Source organism: Dermacentor variabilis, chromosome 2, assembly GCF_050947875.1.
Source record: "Dermacentor variabilis isolate Ectoservices chromosome 2, ASM5094787v1, whole genome shotgun sequence".
NCBI classification, from domain to species: domain Eukaryota; kingdom Metazoa; phylum Arthropoda; class Arachnida; order Ixodida; family Ixodidae; genus Dermacentor; species Dermacentor variabilis.
In genome coordinates, this window is record NC_134569.1 from 196806455 (window position 1) to 196817321 (window position 10867).

A 10867-nucleotide genomic window follows, 5' to 3' on the forward strand; every position below is an offset into this window, starting at 1 on the left:
TGGAGACACCGCGCAGCGGAATTCCCTCCGGTGCCTAATGATATGTGACCATTGACGCAGACTTGCATACCTTACAGAAGACATCAATCCGAGGCTGGACGACACCGCGGCTGCGCTTTCTTCGCACAAACTAGGCTAGCTAAATGAAAGGAAAGACCGCGCCATCCCATGCCGAGGTATGCACGAAGTGTACAAAACCAAGAGGTTGACAACAAAACCCACTTTCATTCAGAATGACCCGTCAGTGCGGAAAGCAGATACGCCTCCTCGCTTTCCTGCTTCGCCCGTGGCGCGGTGGTTGCGTCTTGTCGGGTGCGGCGTATATAAGCGCCCGACGGCGTTCGAGCTACCACAGACGAACTGCCGTGAGCTCAAGTTACGTGTGCCGAGCAAGAGCTCTACGAGTGGGCAAAGACATGGATATTATCCTCAAGGTAAGCGACGGTCAGTGAAACCGGATAAAAATTTGATCGAGTATGCATAGCAGGCATCGTGCAACAATATAGTGGGCAGTGATATAAAACGAATAGTAAAAAAACACTCTCCTTTTGTCTAAATAAGATAAGTTCAATAATACCAGGATATGATATGCGTCGACAAGGTGTTATTTCATCGTTTCTTTTTGAAATCTTTGCACTTCTTCAATATTTTGAAGCTTCGGTGTCATAAGAGTGACACCGAAGCGAATTTCGCTGACATTGGGTGACCTGCCTATATCTCGCAAAGATTCGTGCATGTTCTACGGACATCTGTTATAGATATCTCCGTATCTGGACCTGAAAGTCTAGATACGTAAAATATACATAGAAAAAAGTTTACCGAGCATAAAGAAAAATTGTGTAGCGAGTGATTGGCAAATGCTTATTACGAAGCGTTATTTTGGGTGAAATTGCAATGGATTTTTGATAAAGTATGTTAAGATGCAACCTTGGAAACTAGCTGTACTCTGTACAACCGACAAATTCTAGTCTACATGTCAGGGTGATGGCAAGGGCAAAGAAATGTTACCGGGCGTGGCAGGGAGCTTAAGTCTCGAATGCCATCTGCCGCGTTCCCCGGCAGATGGCATTATTCTTAGTGCCAAGAGTTCTAAACGTGCTAGCGCAACATAGTTCTCTGATGGCACCAAATCTATTCTGATTTCACAATGGGTTAATTGCCGATTATTAGAACTCGAGGCACGGCGCCATAGCGGCAGTAGATTCTACCTGTTTCGTAATTTCTTTAGGTAGCAAAAAACAAAAACAAAGCAACGCATAAGTAGCTCATCCACCTTCTATTCATGAGTAGACAAGGTCTGTCATTGAGTTCTATTCCTACCATTTAGTAAGAATTGCTAATGATTTGACCTTCTTATACTACAATTATTGAGTGACGCCGTCTATGCCACTAATAGCGACGCGTAAAAAAGTTGACCACAGCAAGCCCATCTGAGTTGTCTAAAATGTTCGCTCTGTTTCTACTTTCGGTCTATCACTTGCCGTCTAAATAGCGATCGATATGACTAACAGGTATTTGCTATTTCCGCATCTGGCAACGCTGCTAAACCACGCTTGATTCACAAAACAGGCACTTTATCAAATCGGACTGCAAAATAATAAATGAAGATGCCATAGGTGAGAGCCAGGAATGACTACTGATGTTCGGGCCTTTCTAAGTGCTTCATTTATTTCCATTGGTCCTCTTTTTCACCAAGGCTGTCGTGCTTCTTGTCGCCGTCTCTGCAATCCATTGTGAAGGACGCTACGGCCAGAGTGGAGGCTACGGTGGCTCTGCTGGAGGTGCCTCCGGGGTACGTGATGGCTCAACCTGTATAACATCAATCCTTCGCGTTCTCTCGATACAACGCTGAGGTTTAGTACCTAACGCACAATGGGTTTAATATCCTCAACAGCACACGAATATAAATATAACCGACACTTATCAGTCTTTTCAGACTATACAAAACGTTTCTCTTCTTTCCCAGGCCAAATCCGTGTGTTAAATTCTGCACTGCATGGCCCACAGTTTTGTCGTCGGAAGAGGCGCCTAATTCCCAAAGATATTTATTCCGGCGTAAACGTTGCCATTAGCTGGACGCCTTTACTCTATTGATAAGTGCAGCACCACTATTGATTGATGTTTTTCTCTCACAAAAACTTAAACCTTGCATCTTCTTCCGAAGACGGGCGAATAACTTGAACGCTGATCTAGAGATTCTCTTTTCTTACTATGGGTTTCATTCTTTTTTGATTTCACCAGGCCCCTCAACCGTACAGCTTTGGATACGACAGTACCGACGAGTTCGGTACCCAACTGTTCCACAAGGAGCAAGGCGACGCCAGTAACACCAAGACCGGCTCCTATGGCTATCGGGACGCTAACGGCCTCTATCGCACGGTCACTTACGTCGCTGATGCCAATGGATTCCGCGCAACCGTGGACACCAACGAGCCCGGTACAGCGCCGGGATCAAGCGCCGACGCCGTATTTAATGCGAAGCCTGTAGCAGCAGGAGCCGGGGCGGCCGGTGCAGGAAAAGTGCTCCCGGGCCGCTACACTGGATCTAGACCGGCTGGCGGATACGGTGGTGCCGGTGGAGCCGGTGGCCCATGGGCTGGATGAATGAGCAGTGCTAAATACAGCAAATATGTGTTCGCTCGAGAAGAGCGCAGTGTCACCCTTTTGCTTAGCACCGTGTGTACAAAGCGATGTATGAAAAAGAACAAAATTATTGAGCTAAATGACATAATAAAGAACCATTTGTGCAAGGAATGGCCATGTTGCTTTCTTCACCTAATTATGCGCATGAGTTATGAATGCACTATTCGTAGAGCGAAATAATTGCACCTGTAAGCAAAATCAATTGTGCACCCTCATCCAGTTGCTTCTGTCTGCTATGTACTCCTAATGTAATCCATCGTTTGTGTGTAGCTGCTCAGCTATACCGGCAGTCTGGCAAAAGTAATCTGGATATACTGCCTATGGAATAACAATTGCTACCCGAAGCGAAATGGTAGCTCCTTCGCTAGCGTTGCGGAGAGCGCAGTCACGCAACTTTTGAAAAACAGTAAACGGGAACCACACATACGGCCGCATTATCGGAGTTGGCTGGCATATGGTTGTGGAAAAATCCACTATTCTTGTAACTGTCGAATGAAATAATGCAAGGGAAAAATTCTGTTGGCAAGCACCATGACGGCTGTCACCTAAACTATAGGCAGCAGTGGGATTACGGAATTTTTCACGCGTGTGGAGGCGTTTTCGAAATGGACACACCACTGGCCTTCGCTTCCGCCATCGTCCCAGGTGCGGTCACTCACGCGTCTCCTCTCGCGAAACACGTTAACGTTATGGTATGATGCGGCTTTTTCGCAGAAAAAAATAGTTGTCCTTGCCACAATCGACGCAATATTAAGCAGGCGCCGACGCCGGCCCGTGCATGCGCCTCCCGCTTTACGATGTGTAGTTGGCCTCAGTGCACAAGCAAGACGACAACAGATCCCATAGAAATGATCCGGCCTTTTTGTCTACTTTCTCGCCTTTGCTGTCGCCAGACTTACGCTCTTAAGCTAGCCATGCAGTCGTACAAAGGCACCAGTGCATGGCTAGCTTAAGCGCGTAAATCTGGCAAAGGCAGACTTTCTGTTTTTGGAAGTCCATATTTTGCAAAGGTATTGCATGAACCCGCAAGCTGAATGTGCGAACACGAAGATATATCTATTGAAAATAGGAAACGTAAGTAGTTTCGTGTAAAGCTACATGTATCACATGATCACATTCTTTGAATGTCTCCGGAAGAACAATCATTGAGTTTTATATTGACCTTGACTTCGATATGTGTGCAAGAAGTACCGCACGTATGCTCGTGGAGTTAGAGATGGTCCAGCATATAGGTGTGTACTGTATTCACGGGAGTCTATGCAAAAAGTCCTGGATTATACATTATGTAAGAAATTACTTAGACATTAGAACCACCTTAAAATACAACGCGACCGGACGCCACAACAGAAAGAAACAGAAGCATATGTGCAAACTAACAACAGATTTTTTTCGAAGATTTCAACATGGTTCTAATGTCAAAATGCCAACTAGAGCAGCATTAAACTCTTAATTTGCTTAGAGTCTGTGGTGATGAAATTCTGACGAAGTGTTCTACGCCCATGTGTTCGGTTTAGTTAGGAAAAACTTTGCCAAATTCGACAGCGATGGCAAAGAGTCTTGTTGTGCTTCTTCATATCGTACACTGTATAACAATACCTGGGTGCGGCATTCTGACACAGCCGGGCCGAACTTTCGAGAGTGCCTCATTCACTGGTATGTAACGGCGCGTTCACAGACCATGCGCGAATGAAAACGGAAGTTATTGCGAATACACATTTTTTGACGCTCAAGATGTACGTGCAAGAAACGAATGGAAGGTGGGGTGTTTATAGAGGGACATCGCGAAGACAGGAGTCCCGGACGAAAAGGCAGTGGTCCATTATTGTTTGTGGATTTTATTCCGGTATCTGTCGCTACTTGCAAACTGGTGCGCATGCAAGTGCTTTTGCTTGCTATGGCTTTAATGCGCACATGTGCTCTTGTGCGCACGCCATCCGCATGTGCTACATTATAAGAAGTACGCGCCAATGGTCTGAGAAATCTACTTGGCGCTGACACGAGTAAAGGCTGCCTGCGATTGTGATCTAGCGATTTGGGCATCGGGCTACTGTACCGACCCTGGGATTGGGTCTGCCATAGGACGCATAAAAATTTTTCTATGTGCGAGCTATTTGTGAATACAGCAGCAGCAGCCGTCACAATTCGCAGGGACTGCGATAGTTTCTAAGAATGATTCGCTTAGAAAACGTTGCAGTCACTGCGGCGCGGCGCCGATGTTTTACACGGGATGACAACCAAGTATTTTTGGACACGTCTCACCTGCATGCTGCATTCCTAAACAAATCGATGCATATTTTTAAATTAAATCAGATCACATAACATTTACCTTCCGTCACCACTACTATTCAGCGTTCGTCGCTACTACCGTCCATTCATGTACAACGTACATAAATGGGCGGCAGTAGCTCGTCCACCTGTTTGCTTAACAACCGTTTGTATCCTTATACAACTACAACAACTTTCTATCCTTTCTAAGTCGAAAGAATGCCACTAGTAGATCAGTTGTTCACGCATCGCAAACATCTTTTTATTAATGATTATGCACCAAGGCTCATTCGCTGAGTAATACCTTGCCATAGGCGACGTGATACGAAATTGAAGTACTCGCAGCAGAAGTGCCTGAGGCAATTACAATAAAAATAAAGGCACTAGTGTTGTCTTTCATGGGAGGTTATTTGGCAGTTCATTTTAGTTTTACCTGTAAAGTTGAATTCAATTTACTGTGCTGCCAACATCCGCAGCATAGTCTTTTTATTTGGCTGGAAGCAGTTATGGACACGGATGACGAATTGTAAGCCTTTCTTTCCTCGTTCCTTCTAGAATATGGTCTAAGTTATTTATTTGCCAATCAAGTTACTACCTGTGGTCAATTTACCATTTTTGACTGGGCGATAAAATTGATTACGGAGAAAATAGCTGATGTAACGCTACCTTAAATTTAAAGAATTTTATGTGCATTTTCAAAAGATCCTTAGATGGAAGTCCGTTTTCGTATCAAAATCAGTAGGAAGTCAAGCCTCCTTTAATCTGCCCCTCGCTCTTCCCTCTGCTGTGCGTAGCCTCCCTCCATATATTCGTGATGTCGTAGCGCTAACGTAGTGTTCTGTACTGTAGAAAATGTTTGATGTAATTCTGTCTAATATCTGCTGAATTCATTACTCGCGATTCTCTGCCAGCTGGAAGCCCATATCTTTCGTTGACCAATAATATTAGTAATAGTTGACCAATCATCTTCCTTACTGCCTCGCTCTATAAAGTTCTTAAATAGGTACGCAGTATAAGAGCATAAGAACTGGTAAAAGCCTCGCCTCAAGGAAAGTAAGGATTTTGCGCCGGAAATCTGGCCCAACGTGTGGAGACACAAACCACCGACAGGCCCCTTTGTGCCTCCGGAATACAAGTGCGCAGAAACTGACACGATACGAAAGCCTTTTTTGTAAAGCCAGGGCAGGACTTGCAGTCATCTTGTGCTTATTTGTGCTTGCTTCCGTTGAATTGGGGATACTCAAAGTAGTTTCCTTCCGGGTTAGAGAAAAGAAGCGCTGCACGGACCGGGCGGTTCCCAGGTACGCTTTCAAACGAGCACACGTGCTAGCTGTAGACATCAGGTGAACGATCGCGAATAAAAACGTACGGAAACGACGCCATGATGGACAATACCCTCCAGTGAATTGCGACAATGTCGTGTGCCGTAAGGGATGGGCAGTTGTGAAGTTTGAGCCTTGTGTAAAGGCAGAGCGAGCAAATGCGGGCTATTCGTGGCAGCCCTGGGCACAAATGACTCTACTTGAATGCCGATCTCTCACTATTGCGAAATAACGGACAAAAGAGACATGAAGAGGGATGGAACGCTCTCGGTATTGTGTGGTGTTGGGCTTGCCCTCGGATGAGTAAGAATGCACGTGCAGCAGTTGGCACTAATAATAGTAAAAAAAGAAAATAATGCCTGAGGGCACAGTTCTTTCGTTTTCTGATTGTTTAAATTGTTTTCAGTGCCACAGACACGACTCCCCCCTCCCCTCTCACAGAAACAAGCATATTCAAGAAAGCAAGTAGGTCGGAAATTGGCGGCATAATTTTCTACGAGTGTGAAACAGTGCTCAAACAGACAATGTGTTTTAACACGGGTGAAGCAATAAAAAAGGTCACGGATGATTGACACAGTGCAGGCTTGTTAAGGTTGTTTTTTTTTTCGAAGCACACTGTTTATTTATTGAGGCCACGTGTTCGAATAAAAATTAGCTGTAACTGTTCAGTTACCAATCCAACAAGACCAGTTTAGCGCATACAGCATAATGCCAAAGTTGCCGTGACGCCGAGCCCAGCTCGGGTTGGCTCTAAAGTGCTGTTCGCTTTTAAATGTCACGTCCAATACACTGGCGTTTTCTCATATTTACAAAACCATGTTATAGGTAATGAAGTCCAGCTAGGCATGATGTACCCACGGTTGTGGTGTACGATCCTGCGTTCGAATATGTTCAAACGGTACCAATTCCTTAAGTATTACGCAAGTTACATACGATAAGCACCTATGTGAAGTAGGCCGCGTAATCACCAAGAAATTATCTAGGACATTTTCTATGCACGCTCTAAACTGGTATTAAGGAATATTCGCCGAATTTAAAGCACGCTACAGCATGATCTTGTTCCTTGTTTACCGTACTGTTATCTTAAATCCAAAGTTTTACTGAAACCCGTCTGACAGGTTTGCATGTTGTCCGAAGACGCGAAGTGACCGAAGCACCAGCCGAAATAGTGGTGCATTTATTAACTTTCTTGTTCCCGTTGTCGGTACATGCAGACGATGAAGCACATATTGAATGAAAGTGACCGACACGTTCCGAAGATGTATTCTGGCTGCTTGCGCCGCATAGTCACGCGTATTGAAACAACATAAATTTCAATATTGATTTGTTTGTGGCTTCACTTCTTGTGTCTGCCCTACTTTTGGTGCACGCACACACGCGCACACACACACACACAAACACACATGCAACAGCAAGACTACGCAATTTGGAATTGTGATGGAGCACAAAACAAGTGTCACTTTTAAATATGACATAATGTAATCCATTCATTGGGGCATTTCTGGCTTTCACATGAATAGCAGTGGAATAATCAGGAACGGGGAAGCGGAAGCGTGCACATAAGTTACCGTGCATTTCGTTTCCCTTGTCGGAATACCGCACCAGAGGGCAACAAAAACAAGATTGGTGCGAAGAGGATGCGTAGCAAGCAAGGATGGAAGCAAGCAAGAAAGAAAGCCCCTGTGCTCGTCATTCACGTTTACACATTACGCCCATCTGCACCAGCAGGACTACTCAGAGTGGGACAAGCACGCGTGCAGAAAGCACAAACACCGGTCGCGCCCTGGCGCCTGACGTAATAGCTGGACTTGGGAAACGCACGCCCACTATACAAAATGCGCCGCAAATGTGCTGAGGAAACGTGTGCTGACGGCGCCACCACGCCGGTAAAATGAACGGGATGTTTACGGTGGCACCCTAAGCATAGCGTCAACAATGAGCGAAAGCTTCTGCCGAAGAAACCCAGAAGTCGTTCACATTTCTTTCGAGCCAGTCCTGTCGGCGTGGCGCAGGGATATCAACGCTGACGGAATACCACGTATGCAAAGTGAATTCCCGAGTACGCAGCTGCCTCCACAGACGTGAGGAAACCCGCAATGTTCTGTTCGCGCACATCTCTGCTGAAACGCTGTGATGACTTGCAAACACGTATAGAGAAGTCCGCACGTATTGGATTCAATTTGCAATGAGAAGACCTCCACCATAGCTGCATGTTTTTCATGTTCTTGTGATCATAATCTTAACCATCATGATTAATATTTGTTAGTTCTAACAGTAGTTGAAGTACTAGTAGTACTATTAGTATAATAATACTACGAGGTGACAGATTGTGAAACCTGCGAAATCATAGGGAAAGTTAACACAAGTTAACACAAGCTCAACCTAATAAACTTCTTGTACGCTTCTTCTTGCCTCACAGTTAGTCCCTTCGTAAGATTGTGATTAATAAAAATTGAGCCCCTCAGTTCGCCCTTCAGGTTGGCTGCAGAAGTCGTTCTTCTCCATGTCCTGCTCGCCGGATTCGTTGTTGTAGCGATAAAATCACCCCGTCACTGTTCACGGCTAACGTTCCACTGTGAATGCATCAGGCAAATCTGGTGAACACTTCTGTAGTGGAACAAGCGCCGTATGGAGGATGACAGTGAATTACGAATCTTGAGAGTCGGAAGCGGGAGAGGCACCGCCAGCTGCTCAACCGCAACCTCGCCGGAGAGGGCACAGTACGCGTAGCGAAATCTCTCGCTTCACAGAAAAGGTGCGCACAATTACTGTATATCAACCCAATAGGATTGCGCAGCAATAACAAGTGCAACACTTAAAGATGCACTTCGCCCAAGGTCACCCAGAGGTATAAAGGCCATGGGCAGTCCTGTGTAGTAATGATATAGGCATCACGGTAGGAAGCATTCTAATTAAGAAGATGATAAAAAAGATGCTACAAAAGAGGCTTCCACCATTCGCTCAAAGATCTTAGTGCGAGGCATATTTTCAGTGTTTGGTATTGCCTTTCCAGAGAAAGGAGTTACTTTTTAAATTAAGTCTTTCTCAGGGAAAGCTCGATTGTTCTTTACCAAACATATACTGCCCAGGGAAACGTCCCTCATAGGGAAACTAAACCTAGTTCCCGTGAATGTACTGTGCTTACAAGACAAAAATATCCGCTGTCAGTCCGGTGTACACTTCTTGTTTAAGACTGAAAAAAGTTCATAAAATTTTCCGGAAATGTGTTACATTCGTAAAAGGTGCAAAATAATTATTTTTTAACTTTAAACCACACATGTGAGCTGCTAACCTGTGAAGTTAATTTCTGAAAACGCCCAATGCGGTGGAATCTTCCCGACAATTCACCGTTCACGCGAAATGATTACACCACTGCTATAAATACCGGAAAGAATGCACACGAAAATTATAAGCATAATTAAACGCAATAAGATATTGATAAACTACTTTTAATACAGGTGGCATCAGAAAGTTTTGAGACATTTGCGGTTTTCAGTAAAGTAATTGATTTATGAACATTTAAGCATTGCCATCTTTGAAGTAATCCTCATCGAAAGTTGTGCGTGCTCCTATTGTGTCCCGCCGCTTTTCGAATATATCCAGTAAATCTTTCTTTCCTGTACAACACAGCACCTTCCGCGATTTTCGCTCGGTTTCAGCAATCGTGTCAAGACGGTTTTCTTTGAGCTGACCCTTTTATGTAGGGTAGAGACTAAAGACAGCGGTAGCAAAGTCCGGTGAGTAGAGTGCGTGAGGCAGAGAAATCAGGCTGTTTCCGGCGAGAAACTCACTTGCACCGAGACCTCTGAGCAAGGCGTATTGTCATCGGGCCGAATCCATATACGCAGGCACCAATGGTGGGGCTGTTTTTGTCGAGCGACACCCTACCTACCACTGAAACTCGGCTTGTTGTTGATAGTCAGGCCATTCAGGACAAATGCGTGAGGCCCATACCGGTGAATATGAAAAAAGAAAGACGATGAGAATTCACTTTATCCAGCTGCAGACTTGCCTAGTAATTTTTCGGTAGTGGAGACGTTCGGAATTTTTCGCTGCGAGTATTGTGGCTGCGTCTCAGCTCCATAACTGCACACCCAAGTTGCGACACCAATCGTGGTGTCTAACATGAAAGATACGTCAGTGACCAGATTCGCTCTATGCGCACCGTAAGCAAAGTCGGGAGTATTTCATGACTGTATGCTGAACTGCTAGAGTCTAATTATCAAAAATTCCCTCAGAACGCTTTATTTGTCGTAATGCGAATAATCAAAATTTTAAACGCGAATAGAATAGGCTTTGCTAGTCCATTCGTATTCCGTTGGAGAAGGCACTCTTCGACGTGGAATAGTTCGTCTGTTCGAATTGTATGCACAGCTCTTGCAGTTTACGGCTCTTGCAGTCTACAGGCCGACGCAAGTGGAGGCTCGTTCGATTAATTTTTGTGCAGGAGAACCGAAGTTTTCGCCCAAAGGAACGAGTTCCGGGGAGAATGCGTAGTAGGTATCCCACGTAGCAGCACACTAGTTTTCAGTAGTTTTCTCGCCTTATGCGGCCTGCATGCTGTCTCCATTTTCATCAAGATTTTATTATTTGCTCTCTTGCCGTTTTTTGATGCCCTGAAAACCATGTCCGGTGGT

General features: G+C 45.0%; 1 protein-coding gene across 1 annotated transcript; it reads left to right on the forward strand.

Annotated features, from left to right (window-relative positions):
• Positions 1–327: 327 nt before the first annotated feature.
• Positions 328–2754, forward strand: LOC142571133 (cuticle protein 10.9-like). The gene is made up of 3 exons (XM_075679418.1): positions 328–434; positions 1697–1792; positions 2242–2754. The coding sequence occupies exons 1-3, from the start codon at positions 417–419 to the stop codon at positions 2602–2604; spliced, it is 477 nt and encodes a 158-aa protein (XP_075535533.1). The 5' UTR covers positions 328–416; the 3' UTR covers positions 2605–2754.
• Positions 2755–10867: the final 8113 nt, after the last annotated feature.